This window comes from Physella acuta, unplaced genomic scaffold, assembly GCF_028476545.2.
Source record: "Physella acuta isolate Inbredline_101_S28 unplaced genomic scaffold, ASM2847654v3 ptg000385l, whole genome shotgun sequence".
Taxonomy (NCBI): domain Eukaryota; kingdom Metazoa; phylum Mollusca; class Gastropoda; family Physidae; genus Physella; species Physella acuta.
In genome coordinates, this window is record NW_026731904.1 from 166,331 (window position 1) to 185,917 (window position 19,587).

Here is a 19,587-nt window from a genome sequence, read left to right on the forward strand (position 1 = left end):
TCGGAAATAGCGTAAAGTACTACTTCATGTCACCGAAAATAATTCAATTTTTGTACACATGTGTGAAATTAGGTATATCTATCTGAAACAGCACTCATGTATAATATGATAACTGATTACTTTAAATAGCGCAATACGCTTAAATGACGTCAGACCTTTTGACAATGTCGTCACAAATACAATTCGAATGAGGCGTGTGGATGGGTAATGGGGGGGGGGGGGAATGGGTAATTGGGGGGGGGGGGAAATGAGGCGTATGGATGGGTAATGGGGGGGGGGGGGGAAATTAGGCGTGTGGATGGGTAATGGGGGGGGGGGGGAATTAAGACTGAAATGATGACTAGTACAATTAACGCCAATTTATATTAATAACCATTAAAGTAGCCTTGTTATAAATGTTATTGAATGACTTTTTGCTGTCGAAGTTTCAATAATGATTCTTTTGAATATCCCAAAACATCTTTAAGAACTTGGTCAGTATGTTGTCCTAGCATTGGTGGAGCTATTGGCTCCACCAATTTTGTGACACTGTAGCGTACAGCCGGTCCAGGCACTCGTATTTCACCAAGAGTTGGGTGATCAAGTTTCTGTATCATTCCATTGTTTAACACCTGAAAATAGATACGTGAATTTATCAATTCCTTATTGATTGGATAAATCAGTCATCACAGACGTTCTTCCATTTTTACTTTCTCCTATAAAGAGTGTAGAGGAAGTATGGTAATCGCACTGAATAATTATCACATATTATGAGTTTTCGTCGTTTTACACCTCCTTACTTTATAATGAACGTAAAGGATTCTTTGAAATCGTGCAAAAAACTTAAACAGAGGTTTTGAAAAACTGACGCTTTACATCCTCCCGGAACGAAATTTTTGCAATTTTGTCAGTATGTCTGTGATGAGTTTAAACACGATTATTTGAGTAAAGGTTCAGTTGTATTGACCCTAAGGGGCACCTAAAGGGGTAGAAAAAATTATTCAAAGCTCATTTAAGCTGCTGTTTTCAGTTAAAAATAGTTAAAGTTTGGAAATTTAACAGCCACAAGGCGTTACATACAGATTTAACTAATTTATACCTTGATTGTGTAAATGTAAAAAAAAAAATACCCTTAAGAAAAAGTGACCGGCAAAAACCGCATTCCAGTTTTTCCTAGATGGGGGAGGCGGCGCAAGGATTTACACTCGATAGGTAAGCAGAAACCTTTATCACTTATAAAAGAAACTGTATTAAAGCGCATTGCTAGTGACGTTAAAACCTGCTCTACCAACACTGGGGAGGGGGTCACTTTTCGCCAACTAAAATCGAAAGGTTTACACTGGATTGGTGAGTAGATAACGTTTATAACGTAGAAAAAAAAACAATTATACTAAAGCGTATTGTACGATTGTGTAACATTTTGAAAATGAGTTAGTGTCGTTAAAACCCGCTGCACCAAATATGTACAACCTGGTGGAAAGTGGGGGGGGGGGGCTTTTTCGTCGACAAAAAAATCGCAAGGGTTTGTACAAAATTTGTGAATAGATAAGTCTTCTTGCATTTAGAGAGGAAACCAGTTGTATTGAAGAGTATTTTGTAACAGAAGCATAAGAAAAAGGTAGTGAGGGGGGTGCGCTTTTTTCGGCAAGGTAAATGGGAAGGAATTACACCGGAACGGTGAGCAGATAAATCGTTTAACACTTAGAATAGAAACCAATTGTATTAACGTACGATTTCGCCAGCCAGTTTTGTTAAGAAATAACGCGACTAGTTCTTTGTACGATACTTACGATTCTTTCAACTTTATTAACGTGAGAGACTGATATTTTTACTTGATTACATCTTACCTGGAACCACTGAATTAAAGAGAAACGAGCCGACAGACTCTAACGGCTCCCAGAAGAGAATTATATATATAGATAATATCGCATACGGTTGGAGCGGGTGGGTGGAAGGCGATACTCTTTGGCAGAAATTTTAAGAACTAAGAAAATTTCAAATTACATAATAAGACTGTTTACTAGAAAATTAGTATACTGTACCGAATCGATGATTGTTTTATTGCTTGTTACATAACAATTCCTAAGACTGCAATTTTCATATAGCTTAGGCCACAAGACGTACTAAACGATGTAAAAAAATGGTACAACATGACGACTGATAATTTAAAACTGTAATATACTAGTATCGAAATTATTCTAAAGACACGACCAAATAAAGTTTGCACCTTCTATAAACTACCCTCTAAAGCATGGTTCTTATTCTTTTTGGAGGTACCGAGCCCCACCTATTTCATATGCGAATTCGCAGAACCCTGAATCAAATGAGTCTTCCTCTTCACATTTAGTTATAGATCCTGACTGAATTTTTTGGTGTTGGTGACATTGTTGAAAATTAGAATTCCACAGCGGTTTTGAAAGTTAAAACGTATTTCATCGCTGCTGATTCTAATCATTGCGTCATTGGCGGCGCCACTACCATTAAACCGGTTATTATTGCTTTTTAAACTAATACAATTTGTTCTGCATTTATTGTTGACTAAGTGCGAGAAGGCAGCGCATATCTGAAAATTCAAGACTTCCAGCTGTTTTGTCCGTTCGATTCCAGCTTGTTTACTCTAGCTTGCTTCATTATACAATCAACCAGTCAACGAAATAGTCATGTCGTATTCCAATGTGCACAAGAAATGTTTTTGATACTTTGACATTGTGTATCACTTGTATGACCTAATGCTAACAAGCTTATAATCCAGCTATGTGACCTACTTAGGTCTTCTTTTTTTAATTGTTTAATTTCATGAATATTTAATTGGCCTTGAGTGGTCTGTTGTTCAAACTAAAGAAAGTTTCCATCACACTCTTGTGATAGTATTCACCACTGAGTCCGTGTGGCTCATGCTTTGGTTCCTTCCTCCAACGGTCCTTGACATTGAGGTCAACATCCCATAATTTCAGAGTGGTATTAAAAGACTGAATTTTCCAGACACGAGGCAGCCCACTAGACACCCACGAGAGAGAGCCACGTACGACGCCATGTTATATTTTCTAGATTAAGCAGTAATTATCCCTTAGCTCCAGTGCATTCGGTATTTTTCTGTGTCTCAATTCGATAACGTGTAGGCTGTGTTGATTACTTAGGTACCTTAGGTACCTAGATTGATTAAAAGTATTATTAGTCGCAGAAGGTCTTCGTGTGTGTTTTTACCCTAGATATTAGCTTCGAGTCCACAAGAGCTTTTTGTTTTCTGGTAGTCTTTTTAGTTTCGTAAGTCATCAGTCTAGGACCATCCAAAAATAATCCGGGTATTGCGTAATCTTTACCAGTGGTAGAGGTACGTAATATTGAGTGGTCGCCCAGTCCGGGATCTAATTTGTCTTACAAGTTTAAATATTCCTAAACCCTAGATCTAGTTAGTTTTCTCCCAGTCCGGAGGAAATAAACTGCCCTGGACTAGTCCATTTTCTATTTAGGTCAAGGGAGAGTGAGTTGATCGTGTCCTGTGTAGGATGAGTTCATAGCAGTAGAGGCTCCATTCATGGAGTTACCTCTGAAAATAACATCTGACGACATAGTAAAGGCACAGAACTGTCAACTGGCCGGGCAGCCTGACCATCATATTCCCAAGGCCTCGTTGAACCCAATACGTGTGTTGGAAGAACCATTTGACAAAGTCATCATGGATTTCGTCGGTCCTTTGCCAAAGACAAAGGCGGGTAACGAGTACTAGATCTTTTACTTATATGTGAAATTTCATTTATCTATCTGAAATAGTACTCAAGTTATAGGCTTTTGAAAAATTAAAATCGCAGAAAAAGTGATACGGATCTACAAATTTGATATAATACTTATATATGAAACGCTGTAACGGTACTCAAGTTATCGTGTTTACAGACACACATATACACACATACACAGACATACGACAAGATTGCCTTGACTATCCGAGGCATCGAAGGTTCATAATATTCCATCGAAAGTTGTGTGTTTTGTTTGTTTAGTGTTTGATTAGACGTTTGTTTAGGATGTTTTGAATTTGATTTAATGATTACGTTTTTGTCGTAGGTTCCATTTTTTTCATGTAATAAATTGTAAGAATTGTTAAGCATTTTTTAAAATGCTTTATTTTTAGCCTAAGACTAAAGTAAGGGTTTAGCCACCGTGGGTTCTACCACGGTTGCACTGACCGGACAGTTTATTTAGATAAGCCTAGGAAGGGTAGATAGTATAGTTATCCCCTTCCCCTAGCAGGGCTTATATATATATATATATATATATATATATATATATATATATATATATATAATTTTTATAATAAGATTTTAAATATATATTGAAAATAAAATAAAACTTGCCCTCTTGAATCAAAACAAGAGGTAGCTAAAAATGTGCCAGAGATCGATTAGTTCTCTTCGAAATGGGTCAAAATATAGTTACAAGATTCACCACAATTCAAACCTCACACCAAACTAACTTATTACCTCTAATCGAATATTAATATAGGTTAATACAAGTTATTGTAAGACTTGTTAAGTAAATAACTGCTGAAAAAAAGTTCACAAGAAAAAGTTTGATCAATGTTAAACGGCGGTCTGACCTGGGGGTCTGAAAATGTTTGCTCCATATTGTTTATTGGTCCATACGGCAGCCCTGAGCCATCTAGTATGTTCAGCCAATCCGATAATGACTTTTTCTGAAACCTATACACACATATATTTATTAAAATATTTGTTAACTAAGTCTGTTCTATAAATAATTCTCTAAGCTAAGTATCGTTTGATCATTTCATGAATATTTTAAATAGTGTTAACAGTACGTACACTTTCTCCAAAAACCGCAATAAATCAAGTCTATTTTTAACTCTGGCTTTATTTGTCTTATAGCGGTCATCATTGGCAAGCTCAGGATGTCCTATTAGCTGAAGATAAAATACGTTATTTAATAATGATACATAACATACCAAAACTAGCCAATCATTACCTACACAACAGGATACCCTAAGCTCGCTAAACTTGCCAAAGTGGATGGATTTACCAAATGAAGTTTAAGTAATATTTTATGTGAGCGGGTGAATGGATTATTTATTTTGTATTAATTTTATTTGTTGCGAATCTGGGAGTGCATGGTGGTCCAATGGGGAACAGGCCACGGAGTCCCCTTCCGTCCGAAGCGGTCAGTATATAAACTGACCACTCGGATAATTTCTTCCTTTTTTTGACCGCCAGAATGTAGGTCAGGTCAGCTTCTGTGGTCGCGCTTTGTGCGTTGGAGTAGTTGTATGTTGTGTTTTGTTTGGTGTGGACTTTTGGATGTCGAGAATGGATGAAGGGAGGTTTCTGTGTGTCAGGGCCTGGACCATCCTAGACATCATAAGTCGGCGCAACACCAGCAAATGGTCAAACGTAATGTTTTGTTTCGTTGAGTTCTGTTTGTTTTGTATGTCTTGAGTGTTTAAATTATTTTGTCTAGATCTAAATTCTAGTTTGTTTATAATAACTTTTGGTTCCATATTTTGCTAAATAAATTTTATATTATTTGTTAAAGCTTTTGTCTTATTTTAGTATTTTATTTAGACTAAGGTTAGGTTATTAACCAGTCTGGGTTTATCCGGGCTTGCACTGACCGGACAGTAGGTAGTAGATAAGCCTAGGGAAGGGTAGAGTAGATTTTAGGTATCCCCCCCTAGCAGGGCTTACAAATTGGTAGCACGAGTGGGGTAAGGCGGTTGCGTCACCACCTGGCCCAACCAAGCGGACGCTCCCCACCAACGAGAGGCCAGTGACGTCAATTCCTTGACCCACAAAGAGGGCTACTGGACACCCGCCCCACAGGTGTGTCGAAGCGGAGGCACGATCGTTGGGGGCGGGTAACAGTCGGAGAGCCAGTGGGTCAAGGCGGTTGCATCATCTCCGGACCGACCTAGCGAACGCTCCACCGGTGTGCCTACGGTGACGCAAGACCAGAATGCGTGTACAGATGAGACGTTGCAACGGCGAGTCATTAGTAGCGGGCGGGTCTAGGCTGACCCTCCCCCTTGTCCTTCCGGATGAACGGCCGACAGGACTAGTAGCGCGAATCAGCCCTCAGTGAAGGGAACACTATCTTGGTGCCTTGAATTTTTTTAGGGAGCACAGAGACGCAAGATTAATGTTAATGGAAATTGTTTTTTTGCATTCAAGCTTATAGGCTTGGTGTAAGAGATGGGTGCATGTTTTATTTTAAGATTGTTATATGTATTTTTTTGTCTTACAGGGACTGTAAGATTTTTAAAAGGGGTGAATGTGAGCGGGTGAATGGATTATTTATTTTGTATTAATTTTATTTGTTGCGAATCTGGGAGTGCATGGTGGTCCAATGGGGAACAGGCCACGGAGTCCCCTTCCGTCCGAAGCGGTCAGTATATAAACTGACCACTCGGATAATTTCTTCCTTTTTTTGACCGCCAGAATGTAGGTCAGGTCAGCTTCTGTGGTCGCGCTTTGTGCGTTGGAGTAGTTGTACGTTGTGTTTTGTTTGGTGTGGACTTTTGGATGTCGAGAATGGATGAAGGGAGGTTTCTGTGTGTCAGGGCCTGGACCATCCTAGACATCATAAGTCGGCGCAACACCAGCAAATGGTCAAACGTAATGTTTTGTTTCGTTGAGTTCTGTTTGTTTTGTATGTCTTGAGTGTTTAAATTATTTTGTCTAGATCTAAATTCTAGTTTGTTTATAATAACTTTTGGTTCCATATTTTGCTAAATAAATTTTATATTATTTGTTAAAGCTTTTGTCTTATTTTAGTATTTTATTTAGACTAAGGTTAGGTTATTAACCAGTCTGGGTTTATCCGGGCTTGCACTGACCGGACAGTAGGTAGTAGATAAGCCTAGGGAAGGGTAGAGTAGATTTTAGGTATCCCCCCCTAGCAGGGCTTACATTTAGACCTCGGCAAAGGATTGTATATTCTGATCTTTTCCCTGCCGCCTTCACTTCCACCTACCAGGTAGATACAATATCGCCCGTCAAGCAAATTAACGCTTTTCAGCTTTGACATCGTACACTCTACTTCTCCAACAAACACTACAACAACAAAAATGATCCGCTGACCTGTGCTAACGCTCCACCATATAGTGTACCCAAAATAATGATCCGCTGACCTGTCCTAACGCCCCACCATATAGTGTACCCAAAAAAATGATCCTCTGATATGTGCTAACGCTCCACCATATAGTGTACCCAAAAAAATAATCCGTTGACCTGAGCTAACGCCCCACCATATAGTGTACCCAAAAAATGATCCGCTGACCTGTCCTAACGCCCCACCATATAGTGTACCCAAAAAAATGATCCTCTGATATGTGCTAACGCCCCACCATATAGTGTACCCAAAAAAAATGATCCTCTGATATGTGCTAACGCTCCACCATTTAGTGTACCCAAAAAAATGATCCGTTGACCTGAGCTAACGCTCCACCATATAGTGTACCCAAAAAAATGATCCTCTGATATGTGCTAACGCTCCACCATATAGTGTACCCAAAATAATGATCCGCTGACCTGTGCTAACGCTCCACCATATAGTGTACCCAAAAAACTTATCCGCTGACCTGTGCTAACGTTTGAAATTGACTGTCATTTCCTGCTCCGAGAAGTAAGTACCCAGATGATGTTTGAAAAGCCTTTAGAAAGTAAGGTTTAAACAGCCATTAAATAGTATTCTACAATTACAAACAGTTGAAATGTGATTCTACAAATCATTTAAACGTAGCACTCATAATGGTTTAATTTCATTCGTCAACGGTTTAAATGTGATTGTGTTTACATATGCCACTAGCTGGTATAGCAATCAACACGCTTACCTGATATGGCACGATACTGGGGTGAGCAGTACCAAACCGCTCACCTTCAAGTCCTGCATTTAAGTAATTCGATGCAACATTTACTAGTGATGCAACCTAAAAGAATTACACATTACCATATATATATATATATATATATATATATATATATATATATATATATATATATATATATATATATATATATATATATATATATATATATATAAAACTCTAAAAATGTAAATTTTACAGAGGTGACAAAAAAACTGATACTTCATTCGTTATGATTTATGCGAAGAAACTCTCTTACGACTATACTGTAGCGTTTCAACATGAGTTTTGTTCATATTTACAAAAGTATAGGGGTTTTAAAGGTTAGTCGGTTTTGCTAGTCATAAAACTCTCGACGCCAAACCGACTATGTGTGCTTTAGCCATTTTGAACCGAGAATTTCTTTCTCAGCCACGTTCGTTCGTTTTATCCAAGGAACATTGTTACGAAACGAGTCATTTATATGGTTGGTACTGATGGTGGTGATGGCTCAGTGAAAGGTTCAAGTAAAACGCAAACACAATTTCAGCTAGGCAACTTAAATGGTTACTACTTTAGTCTTCAATTAAAACAGGAAATAATCTTGAACATAGTGGCCAACCCTAGGGGCCAGCCCTACCACACTTTACAAAACACAACACGACTACATCCTAGCAAAGCTTAAGTTCCACTGTCCTAATTTATTCTCAGGGCCCAAGCTTCATTCTAGGGTTCTTTAACCCCTGCCTGACCCCGGCATTACAGCGAGGGGGAGGGACGTGTGCCCTAGCATCCACATTAGCTAGGTTGGAAAAATATGCATTGTGTCCCAGTTCAGGTGTGGGACGGGGGGGGGGGGTTGGACTCAATTATAACAAACATGATTTCGTTTTCTTTATGTTTTAAAGTTATAGTTAACACTAATTGATAACATTTAGAATATAATTTTGCGCTCATATTTTTATTATTTGAGTTTATTTTACCTTATGGGGTTAGTTTAATTATAGAAGACATGTTTTAGTTTGGCTTTGTCGCATTCGAATTTTTATTTATTATGGCTATATTTAGGACTGGTTAATTGTTGAAGGTTATGCTTTATTTATTACGTTTTCCTATTATCACAGTTTATTTCACTTAATCTGGTGGGAGCTACGTTTGTAGTAGTAATAGAATAAAACTTAATGAAGTTATAGTATGAGTGAGACATAACACACTAATAATAATTTGTGGTTTACTAATTTTTAAAACTGGGCATCACAGAAAAATGTAAAAAAAAAAATGTGTTTATCTTTAAATAAGTCACACGAATAAACAGTACAATGGTAAAATGCTTTTAAGAATGAGGCAAATCATCATAAAAGTGTGTATTTATGACGGGCTTGTAGGTGCTCAAATTTGACAGCTTTCATCTTTTTTTCTGCTCGTTTACAGCTGATCAGGGGCTAGGGATGGGATTTTAATGTTGCGACACAAGTTTAGCAAGTGCCTAGTATCGACTAATAGACTTTTAAAGTCAAGGTTGTACTGCAGTGCACGAATGTGTGTCGGAGGACGCTCCTGACTCGATTTAGTGAGCGACTGTAGCAACCCATTCTATCAACAGCCTATCGCATTCTTTAAAACGAACGTAGGCGCCAAAGTGCTAACGGGTGAGCCCATGGTGCCAAATCGCCCAAACGATTATTGTTGTCCATCGTGTCTTTAGCGTATATCTTTTTTTTTTTTAAATTAACTTAGGCGCCGTAGTGCTCGCCTGAAGTAACATAAAACACGAAATAAAGTAGAAATACACAAACAATAACGAAGAACATGCAGTGTTTCTTCCAGACTTTTTTCTCCGGGGGGGGGGGGGGAAGGGGGGGCACCTAATATTTTTGGGGGGGGGGGACACTAGTAAAAGTATATTTTTACTTTATAAATTCCATCTTGTTCGGGGGGGGGGGGGGCAGCGGTAGACTTTCTTCGGGGGAGGGGGCTCCGAAGAGATGCCTGGAAGAAACTCTGAGAACATGCACCACGAATTAAAGAAGGAATATGAGAAAAAATAAAGAACACTAGGATAATATTCTGACTTACACTTGTGGATAACAAGTTGCAGTCGATGTGCTGACCTCTGCCAGTATGTTGTCTTGCTATAATTGATGCCAGAATGGCACTGACAGCATACAGCCCTGTAGACAAGTCAGTTAATGCCACGCCAGTTTTACAAGGTTCTCCATCCTAAAAATAGTATTGCACGCCGTTAAGCTGTGTGATGTAAAGTATTTCATCTTAAAATGATGTATGGTGTAGTATATTATGTTTAAATGATGTATGGTGTAAGCTATATCAAGTTAAAATATGTAGTGTAACAATGTAACGTTAAATGTGTTGTATACAGAAAATGTAACAGAAAACGCCATGTATGAACTTACAGCAGGTCCTGTTATGTGCATCAGTCCACCAACACCAGAGACAATAACATCATAGCCAGCACGGCTTGAATAGGCGCCTGTCTGTCCATAGCCTAAAATTGTTTTAAAAAGGTCTTAGACACTAAAAAAAAAGTTTTACCATGGAAAACATTTAGCAACCTGATATTAGTTGATATAAGAGCTACAATATGTGATTGTGTCTTTATGTACACCTTGATTTTTTTGTCCTATAATGCCGATTTAACTGTGTTGGGGAGTATAGCTCATGGCTGCCTAAGTACCAAAACGTAAATAAAATTTTCATTTCATCTATTTTTGTGCATTTGAATTTAAAGAAACGACTTATGGCCACAACAGATGGAACTGGATGTCTATCGTTTTAACTAACGAGTACATTTCATGCTTAGCTGATCAAGATCTTGCTAGTCTACTGATGGATCTAATTTTACTAACCTGTAATGGAGCAATAGATCAGATGTGGAAACTCGGCACTAAGCTCTGGATACCCAAGTCCCATTTGAGACAGTTTTCCAGGAATGTAGTTCTCAACTAAAACATCACTGACAGCTGCTAGCTAGAAGCATGAAATAGCCTTACATTATGCTGACAAATTCTTAACACTGTCACAGTGTAGCAGTGCTTGAGACAATGTTATAAGAACACTCACCTCTTTGATGATTTTAACCCCTTCAGGTTTCTTAAAATCAACAGTCACACTCTGTAAATATAGAATATTACATAACTTTCTAATCTTGCATTTATTTCACAGAAATCATTGACATGTTGCAACTGGTGACACATACAGAAGAACTGATAACACACATGGTGCTGACACAAATGGAGTTGTTGCACGTATACAAATAATGTCAAATACATCAGATGTGACAAAGAACGACTTTTAAAAGTGTGTACAAAACTGTTGACATACAAGAACCACGGACGTACAGATGTCCTGATACACACATGACCTCTGACATACTAAGATTTTTGACATGAGCTTGACAGATGACTGGGTTGTGCCTTTGGCGAATATTTATCAACAATCTTGATAAACTTACGGGAGAGAAGGAGGTAGTAGTGTCTACTGTCAAGATTTCTGAATTATTTCAGATCCAGCCTACTGTGATGATATTACATAGCGTGGTGGGTTTAGTTGATTACCTTTTGCTTTTAAAAAATCTTGATTAAGGTTAGGAGTCTAACTATCGTGGGTTTAGCCACGGTAGCACTGCCGCCCAAATAGTTAAGTAGGGTATTAGATCTTTTGGTAGTTCTCTGGAGCCAGTTATATCACTAATTATCTAATACGGTAGATATTGGTTTGAGTGTTTTGATTATCTTCCATGATGTAACAATATTCTATGTAATCTAGTTCAATAGCTATTTAACAGCCTTCACCGCTTGCCTCCACGCAAAAAAGTTGTTCGTGTAAGTATTGCGGGTGATGATATCAATCTATTGCGTGTGATATCGATCTGATGAACCCTATCCTAAATGAACACATTTTACTTCTCCATTAACTTCTACACATGTCTAGACATGAACACATTCTACTTCTCCATTAACTTCTACACATGTCTAGACATGAACACATTTTACTTCTCCATTTACTTCTACACATGTCTAGACATGAACACATTTTACTTCTCCATTTACTTCTACACATGTCTAGACATGAACACATTTTACTTCTCCATTTACTTCTACACATGTCTAGACATGAACACATTTTACTTCTCCATTTACTTCTACACATGTCTAGACATTTGACGAACTAGCCAATTTTCATAGGATGAAACCTGGCTAAAGCGTCACGTATGAGCCAGCCTTTGCACAAGGTTAAACATTTAGCCAAGACTACACCTTTTTATTACGGTTCACGCAGAGATAGTAGCAGGATTCTGTTCCAACAAATGGCGGGCCCCAAGAACGAGTATCGTCACCTTCACCTGCAAAATAAAAATTGAATTTTTGTGTGTTCTACATAAACGAAATAATATTTTAAAATATAATTTTAAATTTAAATGATATGTTACTTTTGATGAAATTAGTTGATAACTATATTATGCTGTTAAAAGTTCTTCTAATAATTGTATTTTTACTTTATAAGTTATCACTTACACAATGTTTAACAAATGCGCAGAGATTGCTAATTTCAACCTCATCAAAATAATGCAAATTATAACATTTTAAATAAGTGGTAATAACTAAGATAAACTATCCATAGTAGACATTCTATGTAAGCAGGCCCCTATCTCCTCATAGAACTTTAAAATTATAAGATCTATCTCCATAAGCAGAAATATTGTGCATTTTTAAATTAATAAAATAGGCCTTAGCAAGAAAAAACTTAATATTTTTGCAAGCTCAAAAAAGGTCATACCAAAATGCCACTTTTTAAAAGTTAAATAAACCGGGAGTGATCTCCCCTAAACTTTCTCGAAAATTCTTATATGAAACAAGAGGGAATGGAAACTCGGGATGTAGACATGACTTTTAATCCATTTTAAATACTTAAACTTTTTAAAATAGAATAAAATCTCGTAGAAAAAAATTGCACACCAAGTGAACGCCAAATAAAATTTGCAAAATAGTGTGGAATATTATTAATACTTTATAAATTCACATTCGTTTTAGAGAAATCGGAAATAGCATAAATTACTACTTCCAGTCAACAGAAATTACTCAAAATTTGAAAGAAGGCAGAAAATTAGATCTTTTACTTACATGTAAAATTTCATTTATCTGTATGAAATAGTACTTAAGTTATAGACTTTGGAAAATTCAAAGAAGAAAAAGTTCCACTTCCGGTTATCGGAAATCACTCAAAAGTTGATACGGATCTACGATTTTGATAAAATACTTATATATGAAATTTCATCAACCTAGCTGTAACGGTACTCATGTTATTGTGTTTACAAAGACACACCCACAGACACACAGACACACACACACAGACATATGGACAAGATTGCAAAACTATGTTTTTCCGACTCAGGGAGCCCTAAAACGTCGAGATTTGTAAAAATCTCGATTTTTTTTTTTTGCACGATTACAATACTTTCTCTATACTCTGTATATACGAGAAAGTTGAAAAAAAAAGTAGTAGGCTTTTTAGTGTTAACTCGGCTGAAATATACCACGTAATGATGGTAATGGCGTACAGAGCTATGAATAGCTAAACCAAACTGTCAAAAATTATGTTCTGTGGACAATTTTTGTAATTTCAAAATATAATTTATTTCCTCAACACATGTTCCAATATATATTTGATTTATTTGAAAAGTATCAGGTTTTTAGCGCAATTTCCATACTGGCAATTGCGTTTAATAATGCGTCATTTCTGGATGGATGGATGGATGGATGTGTGTCCGCAGCTTTAAGTCGTATCTCCTCCTCAACGAAGCAATATCGAGGACTAGTTCCAAAAGCAAATATGTTAAGCAAGTTCCGAGGATGAACATAGGCCAAAAAATTCCCGGAATTCCTTCCTGGATTTCCCGGAAAAGTCAAAAAACCTTTTAAAATGCAGTTTTTTCCCATATCTCGGCAACCAGACCACTTAGCGACTTGAAACATTTACCAATCGATTCCTGCCATAATTTAGAACAATATTGCAAAAGAAAGTTTTCAAAAATATCCTTTTGTTCGGTCACAAAAAATTAATTTCTTCTAATTTGTATTGGCTAAGATTACTAAGAATATACAAATATTTCTACCACCCTCATCCCTTCGCGTCTCACCACTAGAAGAAGCGAAGCGGTGAAGTTCCAAACCAAACACACCGGCTGAGGCAGTCGCTAGTGAGAGGTAACGTCTACTTGTTTTTTTTTTAACTGAGCATCGTGTAGGCCTACTCGTCGTTAAAATAAAACTATTTCCGTTGATATAGGTCTTTTTCTTTTAGCGCAATTTCCATACTGGTTTCTATTTTGTTTTGAATTAATAAAACTACTTGTGTTGCATTATTTAATTGCTGAATATATGATTTATCTCGATTTAAAATTGTTATGGATAACATAAGGAAATTGCGCTTAAATTGTCACTAGACTTTTTATTAACTTGTTTTTTAAAATGCCACCGTTTAGCAAGCGCTTGTCGACCCCGTCATGGTTAATTTGGTCGTGTCCTTTGCGCCAAACATCATAGAAACAATATCTTAATGTCAAATCAAAGAGAGAATGCTAGCTGGTCATCTGATGTATTCGAATAAAAATCACATTGTTGATTTCAGTTTTAAAATCGGGTTTCAATTTATAAATGAAGATATATACACGAAAATATGAACATTTTGTTTCTACTTTTACACCGAAGAAAAGTTCATTTTCTTAAATACTTTGAGTTGTAAACAGAGGCGTAGCGACCCTTCCCGGGCGCCCGGGGACAAACTTTTCGATTTGTACCCCCCCCCCTCGAGATTTCGATTTGCTCCCCCCCCCCTCAAACTTTCGATTTGCACCCCCCTCAACCTTTCAATTTATTTTTCCAACCCATTTTGGCGCCCCCTAAGGTCGGCGCCCGGGGACATATGTCCCCCCCCCCGCTCCGCCCCCCCCCCCCTCGCTACGCTACTGGTTGTAAATTCAAGTAAATGGTAACTGCCTAAGAAAAATAATCTTAGAGTAAATTTGAGCGATAAGATTCTACGGTTTTAGCCTGTGTACTAGGCTTGTACTTTTGTGTGTTTAGACGTGAAGCTATTTAATTTAGGAAATTCTATGGAGTTAAAATACTGATGTACTAATAGATTCTATTATTTAGTATAACTTTAAAATCTATCAAATGAAATAAATGATAAGGCCGTATAAATAATTTTCTTTTCTGTACTTTCACATAAAAATTATGAATCGACAAATTCAAAATGGTCACAAGACAATGTCCGTTACTTGGTGGACAAATTCAATTAACAGTGAAAGAAAATTAAACAGTTGTAAAACATTAATGTAACACAAAATATATTAATGATCAATAACATAATTATCAATTATCATAACTGTTTTAGACTCCCAGAAAGAAGCGCTACGGAAAATTGCGCAAAGAGAGAATGGTGCAACCAGAAAAACACGCAAATAAAAAAATTGCGCACTTATCGCTCACCAATGAGGATTGCGGCAATGTGTGTGTGTGTGACTGTTTATGCGTGCAGGTGTATTTTTGCACGTATTTATGCGTATAAATAGACGTATATATTTTATTGTAATGTCTGTATATTTTTAGAGAACAACAAATACGGCCTCACTTTCTAAAATAAATAGAATCATAAATTGCTAAGGTTTTCCGATTATAAATGCTTTTCGGCCAAAGGCCCACAATTTATTTGACCACAGCCAGGTTTTGTCCATACGCCTAACCCTAACCCTAGGCAAAACTTATTAAAACTTTTAAAAAGCGTGGGTATCTTCCTAAATATTAGTAAAGGTATCCAAAAGATACTAAAGTGGCCCACGCTTTTCTTTATAGTAATTTAAATAGTAGTGTATAATCTGTATTCTACTTTTTAGTGCATTATTACATAAAAGCGTGTTACTAAAATGTTTTTTATGATTTTTTAAAAGTTTTAATTCGCTTAGTAAAAAACTATTTTAATTAGTTTTATCGGCAACCCGATTAGACTATTTAAAGGGGAGAATAAGTCATGGAAGTGGTTTAAAGATGTGCTCATTTTTCATACTACAACTTATGTAGTTTTTTTTCTCTACGCAACAGTGTAGTTTAGTTAATATAGAACAATCACTGCTGCAATCGATTAGTTTTTTTTGTTTTCTCATAACCACTAGTATATAAAGGTGCAAAATACCATTATTTTTTATCAGATTTTTCCCCCTCCCACTCCGTAAACGGCCCGAGTTATGCGCCAACCCAAAAAGGACGCAAACGTGGATCACTTTGCGTTTATGTTTGCGTTTGTGTTTTCTTTGTGTTTGGGTTAAGGTTGGGGTTGCGTTTGTGGTTGGGTTTGTGTTTGGATTTGGTTCGTTTTCGTTTGCTTTTTTTGTTTGTGTTTTCTTTGTGTTTGTGGTTGGGTTTGTAGTTGTGTTTGCGTTTTTGTTATGTTTGCGTTTTTTGTCTTTTGTTTTGTTTAAGTTTTGGTTGGTTGTGGTTAGAGTGTTTTAGTTTTGGTGGGTTGTGATTGAGGTTGGGGTAGGCAATGCCGGGTATATGCTGATTACTAAACACACGTCATGGTCCTTTAAAGATAGGTTCTTCACAGAGGCCAGTGCAGGGCCTGGACAGGACGGCTAATATATATGTTACTGAGTGTATTTACTCGCAACGCCAACTGTTACCGAGTGTATTTACTTGTGCTATCTTTGACCGGCACACAACATTAATCACAATACAGATACTCTGAAGTGCAGGTTTACATTTATCTCTTTATTAATTGAATCAATAGAAATGTTCCACATAGCAATGCATCAATGTTCCACAAGAATACAATGAACCAACTGACCCCCACTGTCCTCACTAGTTCTCACACATCAGAATACACGTGTCCATGGTTCAGGCTTCCGATCTTATTCTCACAAATTAAAACACGTATCTACAGTTCAGGCTTCAACTTCTGTTCTCTCCACTTTTGTCGTGCAGTCCTATTATATCGCCTCCCAACCACGCAGTCGCCTTGTATTCGTAATCGGTTCTATCCGTTGCATCATAGCTATGAACTCCGCACTTCTGTCGTACAGTCCTATTATATCGCCTCCCAACTACGCAGTCGTCTTGTATTTGTAATCGGTTCTATCCGTTGCCTCATAGCTATGAACTCCGCACTTCTGTCGTACAGTCCGTTTATATCGCCTCCCAACTACGCAGTCGTCTTGTACTAGTTATTATTAGACTTTTGTTTCTATTTCTGTCACACCACCTGCATCCGTTGCATCAGTTCAGTTTGGCCTTGGTCATGTCTTAGTTGACAGACTGTATTGCGTTCTTATCAATCGTCTTTAGTAACTACACTAGTTATATATATATATATATATATATATATATATATATATATATATATATATATATATATGGGGGCATCCTCTTCTTGAGTTGACCCCGGGCATCTACATAGGCATGCACGCCACTGCCTACACTTACATATATATCTACATTTACAGCCTCACTTAAACTAAAAACCGACACATATCGCCTACAAACGGATCAAATAGCCCACCCACCCTGACTAGATATCAATACCTCTTTTAACATGTCTAAAAATAAGCAGGATGGACGGATGGTTTTCCTTTGTGCCCTCAGACAGACGGGTGGGTCGGTCAGTTTGTCTGTCGGTTGGACGACGGTCGATATAGGTGTGGGTGTAGGCGTTGTCGTGCGATCCAGGTTTGTTCACACCATCTGTGATTACACAGCCCTGGTTGACAAACTGCCAGTGGACAACCCTTCGCTGTTGTCTAACAATGTGTGGGTCAATCATCTATTTCCTAAGCGACTTCCGTAGCAGTATCTATGAATGTATGATCGGAAAATCTTAATTTATGTTTCTATGCATTTTAGAAAGAGCGGTGGAATTTTTTTAATGTGAAATATACATAAACAAGAATAAAATAAATGTATGCAAACAAACATACACAAACAAACTTAAACATGGAAGCATAAACACACACACACACACACAGTGTCATTCTCATATTTGCCGAGAGATCTGTTAGTAATTGTCTGTGTGCGTATTTTTTAAATTTGCGCATCTTTCTGTGTTCGCATTTTTCTCTTTGCGCTTTTTTCTGGTTGCGAATTTTTCTGTTTGTGCATTTTCTGTGTGCGCATTTTCTGTTTACGCACTTTTCCGTTGCGTATTTTTTGTACACATTTTTCCGATGCGGATCTTTTTGGTCTCCACTGTTTTATTATTCATAGTTGTAATCATTTATTTTAAAATCAAAGAGACGATACATTTTTTAAAATGTAAGTAATTTTATTTTATTTTTTGTTCTTCACTCTTAATTCTGATATACTTCCTAAACAATGGTCTATGCTAGTTCACTTAAATTTTTAATGTAGACGTACTAGAACCTAGATGCTAGTTCATGTTGTTGAGATTTTAATTGTTATGACTATATTTTAAATGTCATTATAGTTGGATTGTAAACTTCTTTATTGTTCGAGACGACTTAAACAATTCAAAACTACATATATTATCTTTAATTTGATACTAATTTGTAATTATCAAAATTAATTGGTAGCCTAGAAAATGATTTTTGAAAAAAAAAAAACGAATTTTTTTTGTTTTTAAATGGCTACGATAATATGACTGATACATTGGGTTAGTTTGTAAAGTGTGTTGTGACGCGATTAACCGTTCAGCAGAAATGTGTCGTCCGCTACTAGATCAGGTTTTTTTTTTTTTTGAAGATTTATTTTTTTACCCTGCATATTAATTTTTTTAATTAATGAAATAAGTTTAGTAGGACGTAACATAATTTTCTATTTATTTTCTAAAAACTTTGAGTGTTTTTACAATAATGTTAAATACAGTAATTTACGTAATGCATATTTTGTGATCTGCTCGATATTCTCAGCGATTAGGCCAAAAAATGAAAAAATGGCAATTTTGCATAAAACACTAATCGTCTATTGTTAAAACTAGACCGGTATAGTTGAATAATAAGTAAGTATAACGATTATTAGCATATGTTTCTGAAATGACATTAAAACATTGTAAAAATAAACGGAATCACGGTATCGCCGTTTTCGGAAGCCATCATTACTATGACGGCGGTTTATTGTCATCGGGTCTTGACACACCTACAACGTTTCAGAGACATTGGTCAGTCAGAAGTAGTCGAAATTACGCTCGTCCGTTTTGATCAATGGCGTACAACAAAATAACGAGGAAACAAGTTAAATAATAGTTTGTAATGTTATAAAATTAAGTTTTACATCAATGCAAAATTAACTATGCTAGAGTTTCAGCTATATTTCTTAATTTATTTAAAAAAAAGAATAAGCAAAACAATTTTTGTTTAAATTTTATACATTTAGCGAAATGCTGAGACCAGATTGTTTACATTTAGTTGAATGGATTAAATTCAAATTAATTTTATTCACCTAGTACTTGGTAGAAAGATTTTTAAAATTACCAAAAATGAAAATCACTTCAACACGCATTTTTCAACTGCTTGGATTATTGAATAATTAAACTCAATCAAATTTGGCTATTAAAAAAAAAATAATAGAGGTAGACTTACCAGTTCTTTCCACTTTGATGACATCTGCTCCAAGGTCACCAAGGATCATAGTACAATAAGGTCCTGCCAACACTCTGGTACATTTGAAAGATAATAATTAAAAACTATTTGAACTCATGTCCTTCAATTGCTGTTGCTTAATCAATGATTG

The 19,587-nt window shown here is 36.6% G+C and overlaps 1 protein-coding gene across 15 annotated transcripts in view; it reads right to left on the reverse strand.

Annotated features, from left to right (window-relative positions):
• Positions 1 to 319: 319 nt before the first annotated feature.
• LOC131942049 (succinate--hydroxymethylglutarate CoA-transferase) overlaps positions 320 to 19,587 on the reverse strand; it is a 47,561-nt gene continuing 28,293 nt past the window's right edge. For all 15 annotated transcript variants that reach the window (XM_059301724.1, XM_059301730.1, XM_059301728.1 and 12 more), the window contains 11 exons: positions 19,437 to 19,510; positions 12,106 to 12,191; positions 10,910 to 10,960; positions 10,696 to 10,816; positions 10,243 to 10,334; positions 9,905 to 10,048; positions 7,817 to 7,912; positions 7,565 to 7,636; positions 4,797 to 4,894; positions 4,574 to 4,676; positions 320 to 611 (listed from right to left, as the gene is read on the reverse strand). In XM_059301724.1, the coding sequence (XP_059157707.1) occupies positions 399 to 611; positions 4,574 to 4,676; positions 4,797 to 4,894; positions 7,565 to 7,636; positions 7,817 to 7,912; positions 9,905 to 10,048; positions 10,243 to 10,334; positions 10,696 to 10,816; positions 10,910 to 10,960; positions 12,106 to 12,191; positions 19,437 to 19,510 (1,150 nt within the window). In that variant the 3' untranslated portion in view covers positions 320 to 398. The remainder of the gene's footprint in view (positions 612 to 4,573; positions 4,677 to 4,796; positions 4,895 to 7,564; positions 7,637 to 7,816; positions 7,913 to 9,904; positions 10,049 to 10,242; positions 10,335 to 10,695; positions 10,817 to 10,909; positions 10,961 to 12,105; positions 12,192 to 19,436; positions 19,511 to 19,587) is intronic.